Source organism: Mus pahari, chromosome 21 (assembly GCF_900095145.1).
Source record: "Mus pahari chromosome 21, PAHARI_EIJ_v1.1, whole genome shotgun sequence".
In the NCBI taxonomy this organism is placed as follows: domain Eukaryota; kingdom Metazoa; phylum Chordata; class Mammalia; order Rodentia; family Muridae; genus Mus; species Mus pahari.
The window spans coordinates 50,929,335-50,950,310 of NC_034610.1; the positions used below are offsets into that span (position 1 = coordinate 50,929,335).

At 37.2% G+C, this 20,976-nt stretch overlaps 1 protein-coding gene across 17 annotated transcripts in view; it reads left to right on the forward strand.

Moving 5' to 3' along the window:
* Ptprk (protein tyrosine phosphatase receptor type K) overlaps positions 1–20,976 on the forward strand; it is a 514,155-nt gene that overhangs the window by 294,980 nt on the left and 198,199 nt on the right. For all 17 annotated transcript variants that reach the window (XM_021221748.2, XM_021221750.1, XM_021221751.2 and 14 more), the window contains exon 7: positions 13,230–13,523. In XM_021221748.2, coding sequence (XP_021077407.1) covers positions 13,230–13,523 — 294 coding nt within the window. The remainder of the gene's footprint in view (positions 1–13,229; positions 13,524–20,976) is intronic.

A 20,976-nucleotide genomic window follows, 5' to 3' on the forward strand; every position in this document is an offset into this window, starting at 1 on the left:
GTACATGTGTACTCGGTGTACACTTTTGTATACTCACGTGCCCCGATAAAGACTTCATTTGGCCTCCATTCTAGGAAGCTGAAGCCTTGTGGTCTCTATTTCAGTGTAGGGGGAAAGCAGTACAAATATAGTTTATGAAAATTATGAACCTATGGTCATTCCTTATGCTGGAATTCTTTTGTTTTAGAACTTGCCCGATGGTGAGGAAAAAATGAACTCATCCTCTTTCTGAAGTCATAGTCCTTAATTGATAACAACATTCATCTGACTTATTCTTAATTTTGTTAAAATTAATTTAATATTAATATTAAAAAGCTCTCTCCTTGGTTTTGCTCCACAAGTTATGGCAAAATCTCAGACTGTATTGTTTGTCATTTCCTTTGAAAGATAATATAATAGACTCCCACTACCACTGTTATTTCCCTTGGCATTCTTGATGTTACATTCTACGCACTGGTATACATTTAAACACTACAGATGTTGATGTTATGAATCTACCTGTTCTATAATGTGACACAGTTTCTGTGTGGCACAAATTTGGAAGTCCCTGGGGGATGCTTTCCTTGAGCGCGCTGGCACTTTGGACCTGTCCTGGGAAGTCTTAGAGTGCATAGCTTAAAGTGATTTAGACTTCTGCAGATTAAAGACATCTGGCAACTTCAGCCTGCACATTCCTGGCACTTAGGCTATGATATCTTTCCCCATTAATTATAAATGTGACATAGTTAGTCTTAGAGCTGCAAGAAGCATTCCAGATTTCCGTGGTAGGAGGAGAGGTGTCTGACCTCAGTCTCTCTTTTCACCCTTTGTCTATCTAAGGTAAGATCGAGGTCACTGAGGCTTAGAGAGCTTCCACAATCCTGGTTTCCTAATTGCAGAACTAAGGAAGAATTTGAGGGTTCCATCAGTCTCCAGTGATAATGCTGTTGAATGCCTTTTTTGCTTTCTTTCTGTTGTTTTTAATAGTGGAGTAAACACAAAAACTAGCATACTCACTCCCACGCCAGTACAGTTTTGTAATTTGAACATCTCCTAACTGTAATCCTGAGAGCACCATTCATGACTGCTGATGTCTTTGCCACTAACTTGACAAGTTCAGGAAAAATAAAATAAAGAGATTTATCCCTTTATTGTGGTTTTCAGTTATATTTAAAAAACAAAAATAACTTTCTAGAGAGGACTAGAACTTTCTAGCCCCGAGTTAGTGTCTTTGAACAAACTATCAAGCTTTCTTGTAATCCAACATGACTGGTGTGCGAGCTTGTTGTCCTAACATGTCCAAAGTTAACCTTACCACGTCAACACAAAATACAGATGCAGGAATGTATGTATCAAAAAAAAAAAAAAAAAAAAAACCTGGGACTTTATATGAGGAAAGGGTGTCCTTCATTTATAGTATGGAAACGTCATGACCTTTATCAAATATGAATGTCATTGTACTAAAATGCAAGAAGAAAGATTCCAAGGAAACCCACTTTAGTCCCCTCTTCCTCCTTTGTACACAGTGTGCTTCCTTTCTCATCCTATATACATAGTAGGCTTCCTCCCTCATCCTGTATAAACAGTATGCTTCCTTCCTTAACTCTTTATTCATCCTATATTTATTGATGGAAGTACTGGATATTTCTTTGGTGCCCATGAAAATATTAAGATATTTTTACTTGTTATGAAATGTATTTTTTTCTTCAGAGAATCTTGAGTTGATGGAGATAAACATTTAACATGATATGGAACCTGGCGTTTCAGAAAATATGACTAATGTGGACTAGTAGTTACTTCAAGCTCATAGTTTAAATTCCATGATGTCTATCAAAGCAGACTTTGAATTTGTCTTATCTGGAAATGGCTGGCACGAAGGAATAGCACACCCTTCAGCTTTAAGTCTGCATTCTAGAAAGCTTTCTTTAACTAGAAGTTTGTTTCCTCTTATGGACCATAGAAGGTCCAATTATTAATGTTATTTCAGTTCTTTTAACATCAGCATCCCATTATGTTGCCGACTTCCGGGGGTGTTAGGGGAGGTTGTGAAGGAACTGAAAATAAAAGGTCTTTGGCTGCCTGACTTGTCACATTAGTGTAAAATGTCCTTGATCCAATAGCTTTTCACATGACTAAACATCTTTAAAATGTCAACAAAAAATGTTGCTTTATCCAGTGGTCTATAATTATTCCTGTATATCTACTGATTCCTTTTAATTATATAACCATGTCTAGTGCTTTTATTTTGGGTGGCATCTTGACTTTTGGCAATATAGGTCTTTTTGGTTCTGAAGAAGTTCATAGAGTCATAGATTAAGATGATGGTCTTAGTTTGTTTTCCTTTGTTAAAGTGACCTACTGGAGGCTAAGTAAGAAAGAGGTTGGTTTAGCTCACAGTTTGGGAAGCTGAAAGACAAGCATGCATGTTCTACAGTATGCAAAGAAACTGTTTATCATCAAGATGACATACTGAGAGTTTCATATGCAAATGGGAAGAGATAACATGACCTGATAGGAAAGTGTGTGTGTGTGTGTGTGTGTGTGTGTGTGTGTGTGTGTGTGTATTTCTGGTATTAAATGTGAATTAACTCAAGTGGACATGTCACTTAGAGGACAGTGACCTCTGTTTCTAATGAACTTTCCAGTAGATGCTACCTCTAATATGTCCCATAGCCTTGCTCGCATTGCTATACCAAGTGCCGTACCTCTGACATGTGAATCCCTAATAGACACACCACATCTACACCATAACAATGACTAAAACAGTTATTACGTCGTGATCACACAGAGCTGTGATTCTGTGATACCGTTCAATGTCTTCATGCTCATATCTACACACTCTCCAGGTTACTATTAAACTCTTTTCTCCTACTTGGGGAAATTTTAAGTAGAAATGCATAGGAATCTTTCATCTCATCACCGATCATTTTTGCTGATACTTAAGGAGTTGTTATTAGCAATAGTTTACTTTGAATTAATGGCCCTATCAGCTATATTTTTATCTCACTAAAAATCATCTCCCGTGTTAGTCCAGAACAGATTGTTTGCTTGTTTTTTTTTAAAAAAAGAGGAATTCAGGGTTCTTGTCTTGTTATTTTATTGTCATAGCATATTACATTTGCTTTTGCTGGTTGATTCTTTCTGGTGACTTTATATTGAAAGTTTTTGCAAAATTATGTTTGACCCAGTAAACCAACAATGCAATTTATTCCACTACTTAATTTTTTAATGAATTGATTTATCTTTTTTTAAATGTGAAAATGCTCTTAGATTTTGACTGCTTCAGAGTTACCAGTATTTTCGTAAAATCTAGTCTCTTGGAGAGACAATATGCAGGCCCCTCTTAGTTTAAGGTCTTGTTCAGTTAGCGTCAATCCATCATTTGAATTATTTTTCATAAAAACATCTAAGTCTGTCATGTGTTGATTAGACGGACATGGCTGTTCCCTCTTTCCCTAGAAAGAATCTGTCTTGTACTCTTCTAAGTTGTGTGAAAGTATAAGTCTAATTATGTCAGTGTTGGGACAAGTAAGTCCTTGAATTGTATATGACTTTCTGGAACCCACTGTCATTAGTATGGCCTCCTCCATTGTTAATCTGAGTGATAACACTGGGGTTGGGCTTGGGAGCCATCTGTGAAAGGCTCCCTTAGCATGAAAACCTCATCCATCATATTTAATTATTTTGAAGTGAGCACAAATGATGTATTTATCATGAACATATGTTTAACATGTTTTATTACAGTGATTCAATACCATAGAGTTCTTAGACACAGGAACAAAATGACAAACTGCTTTTTTTTTTTTTATAAAACCTTTCTCTCTCTCTCTCTCTCTCTCTCTCTCTCTCTCTCTCTCTCTCTCTCTCTCTCTCTCCTTCTCTTCCTCCTTCTCTTTCTTTCTTACTTTCTTTCTGTCTTTCTTTCTTTCTTTCTCTTTTATTTCCATACAGAATATTCAAAATCCCCACCAATAATATTTCCTCTTACAAATGTATCACATGTGCATATAAAATTAAATGTATTTATACATATGACACAGTAAAGAAATCACAATGTTATTGTAAGACTAAAATGAATTTAGTAGATCCAGCCGTTTTGTTAATATGTATCATCCTAAGATGAATGCGAGCGGTACTCTTGCACTCCAAATCTTTTGTCTTCATGGAGAACGGAGTGAAGGCCTGAACTGTATGACCCAGGTATACGGAACAGGCTGCTGGGACATTTATTGCAATTGCTGCAGTTCACCGCATCCTCCGCCATATATCTCATTCTTCCCTCATAAAGGTGACTGATGAGAGTGTGATCTGGGGACCTCTTTATGTCTCTAGACTCCTGGGAACTAAGCGTTGGAGTTGATGGCTTTTCTACTTTTACTATTGAGTTGATTGTTATTCTTGGAACCACCTGGATGTTCTTCCCTTGAAATGCTGTGAACAGTGAGCTCTGACAAAGCTAAAATGAGGAATTAAACGAACATAAGAGAACCCTTCCGTATTTATCACCTCATGACTCATCTAAAAGCATCTATAATTTTATTATAATGTTTCCTTATTGAGAAAATATCTAGTAAAATTGTTAAATTCTTAAAATACTTTAAACTTTTGAGCCAGTTCACTGTGTGGGCAGTAAATATGAATGCGAGTAATTTAAGGTCAAAATGGTATTCAGAAACATATTTGTATCACAGTGTAATAAACTTTATATATCCTCATTTCTACCTATACCTTATATATAAACCTATCCTCGTTTTCAGTTTTTACTGACAGGTCTGAAGGACCACTCTGCTCTGTGGTTTTTATATCAAGGAGGTAATAAAGTGATTGCAGCAGTGTTTTCAAATCATAGGGACTAAAACGCCATAGTAATACACTGGATAGAAATTTCTGTATGCAAAATTGGCACGTTCGTCACCAAAGTGATCCTTCCTATTTTAGTACTTCAGGCTGCAGGAAACAGCCATGGTGTGGAGGTGAGAGATCGGATTATTCCAAGTATGAATACACATCACGTTGTGAATTGAGGTGGAGAAATACTACTTAATATTGAGAGTGGAAATTTCATCTAATAATTTTTTCCTAAGCTGAACTACATTATGTCTCATATTAATAAGCATTATACCATTACATCTGACATATAATGATATAATATATTGCTATATTTAATGTATATACAAACACACTCTGAGTGTTACTATAATTATGCTCTTTTGTATCTGTCCTGATTTATAGTATATTAAGAATTATATCATTACATACATTAAGATTACCTCACAGGATATTTTTCAATGAAAATGCTATTGAAAAAACTTTCCAATGGGTCAGCTTTGACTCAAAAACAAAAAAACTATTGTTGTTACATATGTTTCAGCATATCTATCTATCTATCTATCTATTTATTTATTTTTTACGAGCAAGATAAATCATGGGTTGCCACTTGGTCGCTAAGCAATTGCTTAGAAAGTGTTCTTTTGCTCTGGTCAACTAACTCCTTTAATTAAATAGTAACATTTTGAAGGTGCTGTATATCAATGTCAGAGCAATTGCCCAGCTATTTGGTTCAGAGTAAGAAGTAGTAAATCTTACTTTCTAAGGACTTAATTTCAGCCTCAGAAAATGAATGTAATAAAATGGGAATCCCCATGTTTTCATGTGGAATCCTCCACTAAAGGCCAGTGTGCATACTCTTCAAAGAACAGGTAAAGCGTGTTCAATAATTGCTTTCCTTGTGGTTGCATTGAAAGCTTCATCATCAGCGCTTGGCTAGCTGGCCATTCACCCATAACAGCAGTTTGGAGTTTTTAGTTCACTGCAAGAAATACTAGAAATTCAAGGAAGACACTGCTTTATAGATCAATCACTGTTCATTGCATTATGGAAATGAAAGACAAAAGTTGATCATGCTGGTTTCACTGAACCCTGCCACCGGTGTTGACCACTTGAAAATTTCCATCTCCTGATACGGGTTAGGTTTTCCTCTTGGGCAAAACCAGTTTCATTTAAAAATGAAAATTAATGACGTTCTTTCTCTCCCCATTCCTCTCTTTCTCTCTTTCTCTCTCTGTGTATGCATGGGCACAAGAAAGCTTTTATAATAGCCCAGCCGTCCCTCAGACTCACTATTTAGATATAGTTAACTTTGAACTCTCTCTCTTCTTGACTCAATGTCCCAAATTTTGGAATATAATGCATACACTACCATACCTGGATTTATCTTATACTGGGGCTTTAATCCAGGGCTTTGTGTATGCTGGAAAGCACTCTGAGATATATCCTTGGTCTCTGAACAGTGGCTATCTTGGCATAGTTATTGTCACTGTGAAGAAACGCCATGATCAAAAGCATTCTGAGGAAGAAGGGGTTTATTTGACACTTTCTTGTCACAGTTCTTCACCAAAGGATGTCAGGACAGGATCCTGTGGAGCAGGAGGCTGTGGGAGGTGCAGCTTACTGGCTTGCTTCCCATGGCTTGCTCAGTCTGCTTTTTTATAGAACCCAGAACCAACAGACCAGGAACAGTACCATCCACAATGGGCTGAACCGACTCATTAAGAAAATGTTCTGTGTGGAGGTTTCTTCTCAATTGAGGTACCCCCTCTTCAGTTGACTTTAGCATGTCTCAAGTTGATATAAAATTAACCAGAATAGTAGCTTTTTCATACTTTCATTCTTCAGTCTTAATGCAGTATTGTCAAAGAGGCTTACCATGCTCAAGTGATGTTCTAGAAAAAAAATTTAAACAACATTATAATAAAATTCTAGATGTGAATGAAATTCTTTTAATTTTTTTTCCGTACACCTTTCCTTACTCAAGTATGTTAAAAGATTGCTTTCCAGAAAGCATCATCTGTTCACTTGTCGGGGACTGTGCATGTGTGCATGTGTGCATGTGTGCATGTGTGCATGTGTGCGTGTGTGCGTGTGTGCATGTGTGCGTGTGTGCGTGTGTGCGTGTGTGCGTGTGTGCATGTGTGCGTGTGTGCATGTGTGCATGTGAATATACACAAATGTTCATTTCTCTGTGGTTTTTTTTTTTTTTTTTTTTTTTTTTTTTGGAGGTGAACTAGCCTGTGTGAATAAGTGGCTAGGCTTGCAGTATTGGAATTGTAAGCCACTACATAAGTAGAGACACAAGCATTTCTTTTTGCATGTGTCATTACAATTATAAATCATATTAGTGTGCTTCAGGACTCTCAGAAGGATTAAGCAGCTAACCTGAGTCCCAGGGTAGCCATACTCTACCCAGATCTCCAAATAAATATCTACTTTTCATGGAGACCACAGTAGTTGCAAGTGTTCTCTTTGAGAGTCCTGTGGTCAGTGGTATAGGGGCTCTAGGTTTGGCCTACCCAAGCACGATCGTTCTGGTCCTTCACTGTCTTTGTGTATAAAGTAGATGAGTTAGTTGAGTGACGTAGCTTGAAAGTGTATATGCCACTTGAGCTGACAAAGTTTAAATGAGATTTTAATATAAAAATTGCTTAACTTAAGATTAAGAATTCACATCACGTAAATATTATCAGTTAATTTGTATGAAAGCAAATATGTAAACTTTGCTGCCAACATTGCTCCTACTGGTAACAATACAAGACAGTGGACAAAAGCATAAATAGAGAAGTATTTGATTGCCTATTGATTTTATCAGCCCTGGGAAGTCATGTGTCAGTCAACAGCAGTAAATGAAACAGCACTGTGTATTAACTCACGACTGGAGGCTAGGGAGAACTCAAGGCTGGGGGCTGGCGAGAACTCAAGGCTGGGGGCTGGCGAGAACTCATGGCTGGGGGCTGGCGAGAAGGCTCAACAGTTAACAGCAAGGCTCTTCCTCATGAGGATCCAGATTCAAATCCCAGCTCCCACATGGCAGTTCAAAGCTCTCTGTAACTCCAGATTCAGGGGATCCCAGCCCCTTCCCCCAGACACACATGCAGCCAAAGTACCAATGAACAGAAAATAAAAATAAATAAGTCGTTAAAAATAAGAAGTAAGATGAGACACCGTTCCGTGTTTTGTAAACACACCTATCCCAGCGAGCCTCTGGTTTTCCGGAGTTCTGCGCGGAGCGCGGCAGGAGGAGTCGGGAGGGCGGCGGTGGCAGCGGTGGTGGCCTGGGTGGAGGAGGAGGAGGGAGACTCTGCAGTGCTTACTTCATCCTCTCCACATCCACTGAGACTTATTCTATTGTCACATACATGATAGTTAGTGCCCACAGAAAACTATTGTAATCGTGAGTGAGCCACCTCCCATTTGTTAGGGAGTGCAAAGGTTCTCTGTTTTATCAGGGTGACACTATTGTGTTGGTATCCCATTGACATACAATTGCAAATTATTTAAGTCTATTTATTGTAAGGAACTCAAAAACGAGCTCATAAATGTGGGACATAGGGGACTTTTTTTTTTCTCAGTTTCTCTGTGCCATGTCCCTCCAGTAGGCTACAGAGAGGTACCTTGAAGAAACAGAGCCTAGTGAATCTATCATTAAACAAAAATCAGAACTTGATTAACAGTCCAGAAAGGAAGTAAATCAAATTGAATTTGAAACAATCATTTCGTTTCACCAAATGCTAGGAAAGAAGAAAAAAAAAGTCTCCATATAAAATATTTCGCAGTGATTCTAGTAGTCCTTTAGAAGCATCAACTCTGGCTTCATTTTATTTGCAAGCAATAAAATAGTTAAAATATGTTGATGTAGCTTAAATAACCTTTTGTAATTCCCACCACTCCCAACATAGCTATAAATTTTTCTCCCATAATGGAGAAATGTCCATTCGCAACCTTCTTAGCCAATAGCGAGTAGCAGAGGGGACCACTTTCCCAGGAGAGAGAAGCCACTTCGCATGTTTATAGCCAACTCAAAAATGTTTCCTAGACTTAGTATCTTCTAAAGGCATGGGACTTGCCAGTGGTAAAGCAGTTTCTGTATATGTGGTTATATTAAAGAATTGAAATGGTCACCGAAACTGACAGAGGGAGACATTACGTAGCACTGAGTGGAAGTGCATAAGGGGTAAGTCACAGCCTAGGAGGGATTGCAGGATTGTGGCTGGAGAGCCATATGCAGAACAGAGAAGCAAGGAAGTCGGGCTTCCTGCCTGTTTCTCTCCTCTCTGCTCATACCAATTTCAGTTTTCTGGTTTCAAGCACTGTTAGAGGATGTGTTTTATTAAGTACATTGAGGTTGTGGTAGTCTTTCACAGCAGTCAGAAGACACCAACATATCATAGCACCAAATTCTATAGTGGGACTGCCAACCTAGGGCTTGTTCTAATAATATCTCCCTGACAAAGAGATAAAGCAATGGGGAAACAGTAGGATTGAAAGGAACTTAATTTATCTTGTTTAAAAGATGGATATAGAAGTGTCTTTTGCTTTGACATTTACTCTGTTGCTGACATTTTCTGGCTTTCTGGCTTCTGTTTCTGAGTTTGCATTATATCGATTGACTGAATTTTGATAACTGGCATATATTTTTAAAGAACTATTTTAATGGGAATAATTGAGTGAGAGAATATCCTTTCATAGTGGTTTGCTTGATTTCAAGACATTTAAACTTTTTTTTTTCAGATACTGAACAAGTAAAGCAGGCTGAATAGATAATTGGGATTCGCTCATCATATTTTGGATCAAGAATAAGGAATGGAAGTCATTAATGGAAAGCTAATTGGGAATGTTGGCAGAGTTTATCCTGTACTGGGAGGGTTGCATGCTTCACTTGATACCTAGTGTACATTTGGGATTTATCTGCACCACACCTCTGGGTCTAGTAGCATATTAAGTTATGAAGAATATTAGCATTGCTCCAAAACAATTACTTGTTCATTTGCTAACTGATTAAAATTCATGAATAATTTATTGAAATGAATAGAGATTTTATAAGTAAATCTCCTTGTTCTCTGGGGGTCTAAAAACAAAATACATATGCTAATATAAGATCTCTTTTTACCACCAACATCAAAACTGTAATATTGAGTGGTATATTAGTCTCCTTAATGTGAATTTCACTAATAACCATGCTGTTAAGCAATGTGTCTGCTTCTTAGTTGCCTTGCATTTTGTGGCAGTTCCAGCCTTGAGCTACTGCTCTGCTTATTGAGTGTTCCAGTTTTGCCTGACCAGGGGAAGTGAAATAAAACTGATCAGGACCTTGCTGCCATTCTACAGGCCAGCATGTACAATGTTTCAACCTCATTCTTTCATTTATATGTGTCTTTACTTATGCATGTCATTGCATTCAATATTCAACATCAGATTAATTTTTGTTGTTCAGGCAAACATAAAAACAAATCAGAATAAAGCAAATAGCGTCATACATAGAACCCGCTAGTCTATTTTAGAAATGTAATCTTTTAGTGACTCCTGTGATAGCTTACTTGTGAAAAGACTGTGCATAGTTAAAAGCACATTCACATTTCCCTTACCGTTTCTGTGATGGCTTTTGTCTTTTGAAAGTTGGCCTCCTGGCTCCAGATATCACCTTCTATGTCACTGAACCAAATAGAAATGATAACGGGCTGTGTTTGGCCAAAAAACTGGTTCATGCTGGCTTTGTACCCATTGTCCATACCCTTACTCGTCTTTCCATCTTCTCTACTCTGTTGGTTGTTTTCTATTGCAAATGGTGGCAGCTAGCATACATACACATAAGGTCAGTTTTTACAATATCTGTACACATAGTTCAAAGAATGTTTACAATTTATAATTCACTTACCATGTTTTTGTTTTGTTTTGTCTTTTCTCTTCATTTGTCATGCTGAGTATCCAGATCTTTTCGTGTCATTGGTGAGGCTTAAACTGTGTGAGGCCTTGTTACTTTGGGGTAGAGCCCCAACGAGCTGTGAATTTAGTGTTGTTTCCTACTGTAACTGAAATTAGTCACTGGATGAGCCATCTGGAAGGAAAACAAGCACTGCACATATAGAAACAGTACCCTTTATCCAGAAAATATGATGCTCGGGGACATTTGCATGTCCTAGGATGTTCTTTTAGATCCACGCCAGCTTAGCATGCAGAGAGAGAATCCATGCCCTTTCCCTTTGTTTTGTAACCTCTTGAGTTGGAAATTGTAATTTCTTGGTATGAAAACTCTTCCTCTATCCTACTTTATCTGAGGGGTGAATAGTCTATAATGTTGGATTGATTCAACTTTTTCCTTTGATGACGAGCTTCATTGAATTCACTTGTGAAACAGGTCACCATTTAGCTAGGACAGAACTTTCTTCTTTACTGGTAAATACGTGTCCAAACTATTCGAAGAGGTTTGTATGGGTAAAGTTTATAAAGCGGGTGTTAGGACCTACTTTCTGTAGACGTAGCACTAGATGCCTACAGTATGTATATCACATGGTAATTAGGCTGCTTCTTTACACGAGTATGATAAATCACAACTTACATTATTTTTCGGCAGCCAGTCTGAAAGCTATTTCCTTAATGGGCCCATTCAAGAAGAGACCACTTATATTTGTATTTATTTGCAATAGGGAAATGTTCAGCATCTACTGAACTATTTATTACTTTTGTAAACTATTTCTTTCATATATATAATTCCCCTATAAAAAATTAAAAATGAGTATAAATATGTCTCCTCCACATTATATATGTATCCAACATATAGAACCTTGTCAGTGGTAGTTAGTAAACATGTCCTGCGATTTTAGTCTTACAAACTTTGAAGTTGTATATTCAAAAAAAATTATTTTTTTTAGTCTGTTTAGAGATCCCAGCTAGATAGCCTGTCTCTATTTTGTGGGTATTTGTTATTGGGAAGCTTTTAAAGCTAGTAACCTTTTAAAAATCATAAATAAAACTTAATGTTAGGCCATTTCTGAAAATTAGTTTAAATTTGCCCAGGCTGGTGGGACCCTCTTTATGGAGTTTTCTTTGTCTTCCTTTTTTCATGTAACATTTTACCACTAGTAATTCAAAAGATACTGTCTGTGCAGTCTTGACTTGCACCCTTTTCAGTTCAGGCCAACCTGGAATCCTGTGAGGTTACGTTAATAGTTTTCTTGTACGTGATTTCCTGTAAGTTTTCAGCATTAATTCTTAAATCAATTTGGAGGCAATTATCACCTTATTAAGAATAATACTTTCTTTAAAACCCTTTCAAGACCCTGAGAAGTGTGATGATTGGTCTAGAATTTGAAGGGGATATATCACCCGATGACAGTCTACTAATGAGACCCCTCTGCCCTGTATCCCACTGGACAGGCCTTGCACACAGAGCCCTGTGTGGAGTCCTCTAGAGACAGCTCCGTCTTTCACTGGTATTGCTCTTAAGGGAAAACCTGCCCTAATACATCACTCATCATTCCATAAGTTCACATGTTGAAATAGTATTTTCCAAAGTTTCTGTCCAGCAAAATAGCAAACTATCTTAACCCAAAATTAAATTGCAATGCCCCTTTGATATTTGAGCTTAATAAGTGATATATTGCCTATTGCATGCTACTCTGGGGGCCAGGGATATCCAGTGATTGGGTATTTCTTCTGGGTATACTTATCAATTTCCTAGTCTGTAGTGGGGACACGGCTCCAGCTTTCCTTCTAGCTTCGTGGCACCTCCTCATTAGTTCATCTGCTGGAACTTTGAAGTTGCAAGAAGCAAAGCAAGAAAGAGCAGAGGCAAAAGTAAATAAGAGAAGAAAATATCAGAGCGCACCTCCTTCTGTGTTTGATGAGACCTGCTCCTCGCCAGAGCTTTGGTTTATGTCCCTGTTCACAGCTGTGCATCTGGAACTTCCTCTCCAGTCTTTTTAAGAAGAGAAAACTTTTGTTCAATTGACCAAAAGCTTTCATAAAACCAATGGCTCTTTAAATTACAGTTGCTTCATCATTACTTTCTAGTTTATATTTTCTTCCCTCCCCTCTTCTCCTCTCCCCTCCCTTCCCTTCCCCTCCCCTCACTTCCCTTCCTTTTCTTCCTTCCTTTTCTTCTTTTCTGTCTTTTGTTTTGGGCCAGTCTCAGCATTTAGCCCAGCCTGGTTTAGAACTCACCTTGCTGACCTCACGCTTGCCCCAACTTTCCATCCAACCTTTGCACGCTATGTATTGAGACTGAAAGTATAAGCCAAACAATCCTGACTCTGTTTATCTATTTAACATTTACCATGTTCTCCTAAATTGTTCAGTAACCTTTGGTTACATATGAATATTGTATATAACATATTTACTTATAATATATACTTACTATTTACTATATCTCTCTATTTTAAGACTCTTAACTAATTAGAGTGTACATTTTTCTTTTCTAGAACCGCCTCGACCCATTGCTCCTCCCCAGCTGCTTGGTGTCGGGCCTACTTACTTGCTGATCCAACTAAATGCCAACTCTATTATTGGCGATGGCCCCATCATCCTGAAAGAAGTAGAGTATCGAATGACATCAGGGTCTTGGACAGAGACCCACGCAGTGAACGCACCAACATATAAGTTGTGGCATTTAGATCCAGATACAGAATACGAGATCCGCGTCCTGCTTACCAGGCCTGGTGAAGGGGGAACTGGGCTCCCAGGACCACCACTGATCACTAGAACGAAGTGTGCAGGTAAGGCTGGGTACCAGATCTGTGCCCTTGTCAAGGAATCTTATAATAGTAATTAACACACACACACACACACACACACGCACGTGCACACACACACACACACGCACACACACACACACGCACGCACGCACACGCGGTATTCAACATTTTGATCATTTGGTGTATGATTTAGGCTTATAAATTTTTTAAATTTTATTGAATTTGTTATTTGACAGTTTTATACATGTGCAATGTGAATTCTGATTGCTGTTCTCTGCCATCCCCCAGACACAACCTTCTAAGAGTTTTACTGTCTTCGGTTATTCATAACCTTATTTATATCATAATATGCCATTTTAAGAGCAGTATGAGAGCGTGTTTGAAACTCTTCTACTGTCTGATGAAACCGAAGTCTTTCTTGCACAGTAACTTTGACGAATTTCCTGGTTCTGTGCATAAAATCTCTGGATATTATATATCTCTGTTATCTCTAAAGTATTTTCCTTGATGTTAAACCTTTTTTTACTACATGGAAATAATTTTATCTGCAGTAGAGAGTTCATATAATATAGATAAGAAAATTGATTCTAGGATTAGAGAGAAAGCTTTTTTTAGTCCAGTGCCTGGCCCACAACCAGGAAACCATCTGAGACCCCAGCATCCACAGCAAAGCTGACTGTGATCATGCAGATCTCTTAGTCCTACCGTGGGATGCAAAGGGAGGCCAATCCCCAGAGCTCACTGGCTCTAGGCATCCTGGGAGTTCATGGTGTGGGGATAGACTGCTTTAAAGAATTGAGTGGAAACACCGGAAAAGAATACACTGTCCGCCTCCAGCCTCCACATGCATACACACAGTGAAAAAGCAGAAACAAGCAAAAAAAAAAAAAAAATGCACACAATAATATCTATCCTGTGCAGGAAACCCTGTTGAGGATAAGCTTAGCAGCTTGGCACCTCCTAGAGAAGGCAGAAAGTTTCTTTCCTGTCATTGGTCTGTCTGTGCTTGGAAATGGGTGCTGAAAATATCAATACAGTTAACAGACACATAAGAAAATTACAATGTAATATGATCTTTGCTATACCATATGGGAGAAATTACCACTTATGCAAAGATAAAACATTTTTCACCTATTATTTTGAGCACATATTTACATTAATATTAATTCTCAAAATGACAAGTTTTAGTTCAAAGGGACATTTTTGTGTCCATGAAGCAGTAGGTGAAAATACCATATGTGTCCTATAACACCTAGTATTTGGAGAAAGTTTGTTGACTTTTGCAACATTAGCTACCTTTGTGCAGAAGAAAAAAAAAAAAAAAAAACATGGTTAGGAAAAGGAGATATGCTGCCTCTTTGTCCAACAACCATGACATTACAAAAATAACCACCTTTTTCTTTTTTTAAAATAAACTTTAAGTCAGAAAAAAAAAGAAAATACATGCACACACACACACACAACCTTAATACTTCTTGAATATCTGGTTATTGTTTTATAATTTTATTGGGCTTGTCACCAAGAATTCTGATGTAGCACATAGTAGTCAATGTATATTTTTATTGCAATTAAGTTTATATGAATGCTTACTAGCTGTGTCGTGTATTTTAAACTTATGGGACATTCTATTGTTGATTCACTGGTTTGGCAGCTAGTGAGTAGAGGGTCCCCTAGTGTGTTGATTGGCATCTGGCAGTTGAGAGCTTTGGAGAGCTTTTTCTCTAGTCCCCATTGTCCAAATGCTCAGCTTAACTTCTCAGTTTGGTTTTAAATACTCTGTGTATCTGTGAGCTCTTCTTCAGGGTTTCATGAGGAATTGTTTATGGGATACTAAAGCAACTTTCTGCGTGGAAGGGGAGCTGAACTCGCTACCTAGTCAGAGAAGTCAACGCAGCAGGGAAAAGGTGAAGGAACTGAAATGCTTAGTCTGTACCCCAAAATTCATATCCCAAGCGCCCCTCAGAACAATTGTGAGTGGGTTTACAAAAGAAAATACTACATAGTTTCTCACAGGAATTACTCCTTTAATACGTAATCTTTTAAAATTACAACCGTTGATAACAATAAGCTATTCCCGTCCTTTCCCTCTTGACTTTGTCTACACTTTCTTTTAAATTTCCTCTTGTGTTGTTACTGTTTTCATTCTCGTCAGAATAGACCATTTAGAATGATCAGCAGTACGAGGAATTTTATGTAGCTATTTAACCTCAAAGATGGTTGAGACTCATTATTGCTGAGTGAGTTTTGAATATTACAAGTAAATGTTTTTAGGGCCATTATGCTGTATTAAGTGGGTGAAAACACCATGTTAATGAACATTGATTTTTGTTCCCTATTGATGTTTGTGTTCAGAGTGTATTGAAGTAACAGAAGTGAAAATATGACTGGAGCTCACTGTAAGAACTGCCCCATTTGGGGAAGAATGTAGAATAAGAGTATCTACTGATCAGAGCCACTTCTAACTAAGAAAAATCTTGATGATTAGAAATTAAATGGGCCTTTAAAGTTGATTCCTCGTTAGAGTAACATTTAATTTTTGTACTTATCATGAATTTAAATGACATCATGGACAATCAGTTGTCCTTTTACTTCCAAATATAGAAATTTCAGATCATCATTCACCCTTGATAAACCTTTACCAATGTTTACTATAGTTAGTATCTTCTGAACTAGAATTTTAGGGAAAAAGCAGTCTAGACTAGATATTTTTCTCTACGTGTTTATCAGATTTGAGAGAAGAGAAGGCTATTGATCAGAGTCAATATTAAGGTCAGTATGAAGTTCTTGTATTTGAGAAGGAGAGAGAGCTAGCTCATGTAGTAATTCCTAACCATTCTCTGTATAGGAAAATTAGAATATAATTTAGAAAAATCATAAATCTAAGAATAAAATCCATATTAGTTTAAATCATGATGCATTTTACATACCCCACATCAAGATCCGTTTCCTTTTCTCTAAGTTAGAGCATTTCAGATTATTACAAATAATCTGAGATTAAACTCTACTTGCCATGGATAGTGGGACAGGCATAGAATTGAGTTTTAAATCTACAAAGCTTCCTTTTTAAAGAGGAAAGACAGTATATTGAATTTTTATTATTTTCAAATAGCTATTTCTGTATCCTATGTGCTAAATATATTGTTACCCAAAACTTTAAAGGTATCATTTCTTCCTAATGCATTACTCCCCACCTCCACCCACTCTGTCTTTTTCTCTTGCTCTCCATTTCTTTATGTCTCTCTGTGTATATGTGATATCTCATTCACATAATTATTTTGTAACTTCAAAGAATAATATCATTTTATGCCACTTAGATTTTGTCATTTATTTGCTATATTTTACATCATACATAACCAGTAAATTAATTACTATGTGCTGTTTCTCAAGCTCCTCTTTAATGTGTTCTTAAACATTTGATATTTTATGTCAGGAAGTAGTAAAAGTCATTTGGAAGACAGCTCCCAGTAAATAATTTTACAGCCAGGGAAAGATTTTGCCATGTACATTGTTTATAGCTTAACATTTTTAAGGAAAATGTATGTCTGTAGCTAAATACTGGTGAATACTTCTTTAGAGTCAACACAAAGTTAGGCATCATGTGATATATTCTCACCAGTCCTACTCATTGAAGATGAATAAACACAAATTGTGGCTGCTAAAACCTGAAACACGTAAATGGCTAATGTATTCCCTGAAACAGTACAGCTTAATGGTTCCAGCTTCCCTTGTATTGGAAGCAAAGTAGATTTTTGCTGAACACTCAACTTACAACAACAACAAAAGTGGAGAAAATGTAATAGTTTACCGTTTTCTGAAAATGCCCTGCCTCGTTAGTTAACCTTTCTGTCTTTTGTTTATTTTTGAAACCTTCGGAGGCATTCGAACAGCTTCCGGGTCTCTCAAGTTGGGAGAGATGGTCATTATGGATGGCAGGGCAGAAACCACCTACGCCAGGTTCATGATTGCCCATGAACCTGAGGCAAGTGTTTATTTCACTTAGTCTGCAGCCTGACTCATGTCACTGCTCGTATAATGTTTCTTCAGGCATTTTATACATTTTAAAGGTGCCGTAAATGTGCAGTTGCCTTCAGTGAGCAGTAATTCAGACACTCTATTGAGCAATGTGAAAATGTGTGCTTGGTTTTTGTGGATGTTCAGTTTTTCTGTTTTTTGTGCATCTGTTTCCGTTGGGTAGACCATCTAGTCTATAAGCAGAGCAAAGATACACTTCCTCCTTCTTACTAAATGGAAAGAGAATGTGCCATCCTCAGAACGATCTACCTTGCATGCTTTCTCAGTTGCACATTGAACTTGTTTCTTTAAATTGGCTTCTTCTGGATTAGCCATCTGGGAATGGCTTAATGATTAACTGGCCTTTTTGCAGTATCTCGTTCATAGGCCAGGTCAACTGGTCAGAGTGCCCACAATGTAATATATTTACACATTTGGGGATACTACGCTGTACTCTTATAGTGAAGTTCAGTGCTCTTGGCAGTTTTGAACTGACAAGTCAATCTATGAAACAGTGTGTGTGTGTGTGGGGGGGGTGGCCTTCTTTTAAGAGGAACACCTACTAAACATCCATTTGTTCTGCCCTAAATCAAGAATAGAAAAAAAGGGTATTTTCTTTGCTTCTAGATCGATATTTTCCAGATTTCCTGACTTGTGGAATTAAATTTTGGCCCTTTAGCTTTAGCTTCATCAGCATAGGAACATTGATTTTTTTTTTTTTTAACTCTGGTTCAAGATATTTATCTGTCTCAAAGACTAGTTACCACTGGTACTTAGGCTAGAGCTTGGAACAAAATAAAATTGGTTTGTAAAAATTATTCAGTTTAATAGTGTTAAGACGGCTATTTCCTCAGTTAAAATCAAAGGCTTATATCAATGTGTTTTTTTCACTTTTTAAATATCATTTGAACTTACATATGATTTTTTTGTGTTATTAAAAATGATTTAAGATGAATTTAATAAAAAACCCCAGCGACTCTGTTGTTGAGGACAAGAAAATTAAAGATGGCACTGCAGTGATTGTTCAACAGTTAAACATACTGTTGTAGAGAAGAAAGTAGTGAAAAGGCCGCTATGACTTTGTCAGTACATTTTTGACATACATTTATTTGATTCCAGGCCCAGTTCTACCCTTGCCATCCTGAGATATACCTGTTATGACAACACGGCAGAATCTTGCTCCCAACAATCTATATTATAACTATATGTATTAAAAAGAGCATAAATTGTGTGCGAAAATACAATATGTTGGGTTTGGGAGTGTTGCTCAGTGGTGCAGGCATATCTACCTTTTAAGACACTGGGTTCATTCCCCAGCAATAAGAAAGGACAGATTTAAAGGGAGTGAGGAAGGAAGGAAGTGGGAGAAGGAGAGAGGGAGGGAGGAAGGGAGAGAGGAAAGAAGGTCCTTTTAGAAATACTGGACAACTGCTCCTGAGAAAGCAAGTTTTCTTCAGACACTGGCAACTTTTCTCTACAGAGATGGTCTTAGTGGTAGTTGCTTTGCAAATGCCCGATTCCTTACCTGTAATATGATGCATGTCACAAGCCCCAGCCAGAGTCACCACAAGGATAGTTCACTTGCTCCTTTTAATTTCCTCAGTGGATCTGTCACACTGAAGAAGGTACTCAAAGAGATGGTATAATCTGCTCTGTAATTTCAGTCATCAGAATAATGCCGTGTCTGTGTCTTTAGAGTTCGTAATTTCTAGGAATATGTTCCATATTTAAACATGGGGTGCCAGATAACTGGCATGAAGGCTCTATTAATGGGCTGTCATGAAAGCAGAAGACGCGCGAAGTTGGCTGCTCACTTCCTTTGTTGTAGTTGGGTTAGGAACCAAATGTACAGTTATTCACATAGCTCAGCGCAGCACACTATTCCTTAATCAACATCAGTAAAAATGTAATTACCTTTACTAACTAGAGATGGGTTGTTGTCAGCATAAAAGTTCCTCAGCTGCCTTGCATTGTTGATGGAAAGCATTTGGCAACCCGGGAAAATGGCACTGTATTTATTTATCGTCAGTGCTTACCACATGTTGAGTTGGTTAATGGTATCATTAAGTACTTTTTATTGGCATCATTTGTTTTTATGCAAAACTCGCATAGTACAATCAAGCTAACAGGTGGCAATGATCATCAATTTCACAATATGTCACAAGCACCCCTCAAGTCCGAGGAGTTTTATTTAATATTGAGAGCAAATAGAAATTTTTTTTTGCTTTTAAAGCAAATATAAATATTTGGTTTTCACAGCCAAAAATAATGCATTAGTAGTGTCTTAAATGATAATTACACAGACTTGTATGACAAACACAATGGCCTATGTACAATGAAAAATATGTAGAACCAACATGAAAATTCTTAAAAAAAAAAAAAAAAAAAAAGGTGTTAATTATTGGAGTAAGTTCACTGGAGGTGGCTGGGAGCTTCAAGCCTCTAGTGAATCACAATTTTCCAGATTTGTTCCTGAAAATTTTGATTTTACTTCTGCCTTCAATTATCATTCTGTGTTCCGTTCCTTATTGAATTATAACATGTGTCCTTTGATTAAAACAACCACTCAGTCACTTATCCCCCATTCATTCTCAAATGTATTCTCTCCTCTGAGTGTGCAAGCGTGGTGAGGAGATAATCCAGTTTGGTATCTTTAAGCCCATTTATCCATATCTATTTAGTTTGAGGGGTTTTGGTCACTCTGTACAGTTTTCTTCATGATAAAAATAATTTTCATCATTTTATATGAGTCAATACAAATCAAAACATGACAATAAGTCTAATCTATCATCAACGTAAGGAGTTATTTCTTGTCTTTGCCGTCGTGTTCTGATATATGGAATCATTGTTTCTAATGATTCTGTTTTTGCTTTTTATCCTATGTATTTGAAACCACAGGGAAAAAAGAAGCCCATTCAAAGTTAAGAAATAATAATAAATGAATATTATTCTAGAGTTTTAAAAGCTACACAATATTTTGTGAACCCAATAGAAAATGAACTTCAAAAAGTAGGAACTCATGCTTTTCTTGTAGCCTCAAGCAAAATCTGTGCAAATTCATCTGTCACTACATATGACATGGCCTAAAAATCACTGGGTGATGTCCAATTTAATTGTCTCAGCCGAATATTCTCAATGAGACTGATTTTACAGAATAACTTCACTTCAGTTTACTGCTCAAGATTGTTGTTTTTATATTGCTGTTAATTTCCTCTTTAAGACATATAATAAGGAATCAGAAAACACATTATTTTTATCTGTTACTTACCATGATCTGTTTACTAAGTCCTTTGTAGATATATCTCCAAAATTAAGAATATGACTTTATAATGCTTTGTACTATTACGTGCAAACCTATATTTTATTGGATATCTTTCTATCTATATCTATTTATATCTATCTATATCTGATGATGGGATGTATCCCCGGATGGGATAGTCTCTGGATAGTCCATCCTTTCATC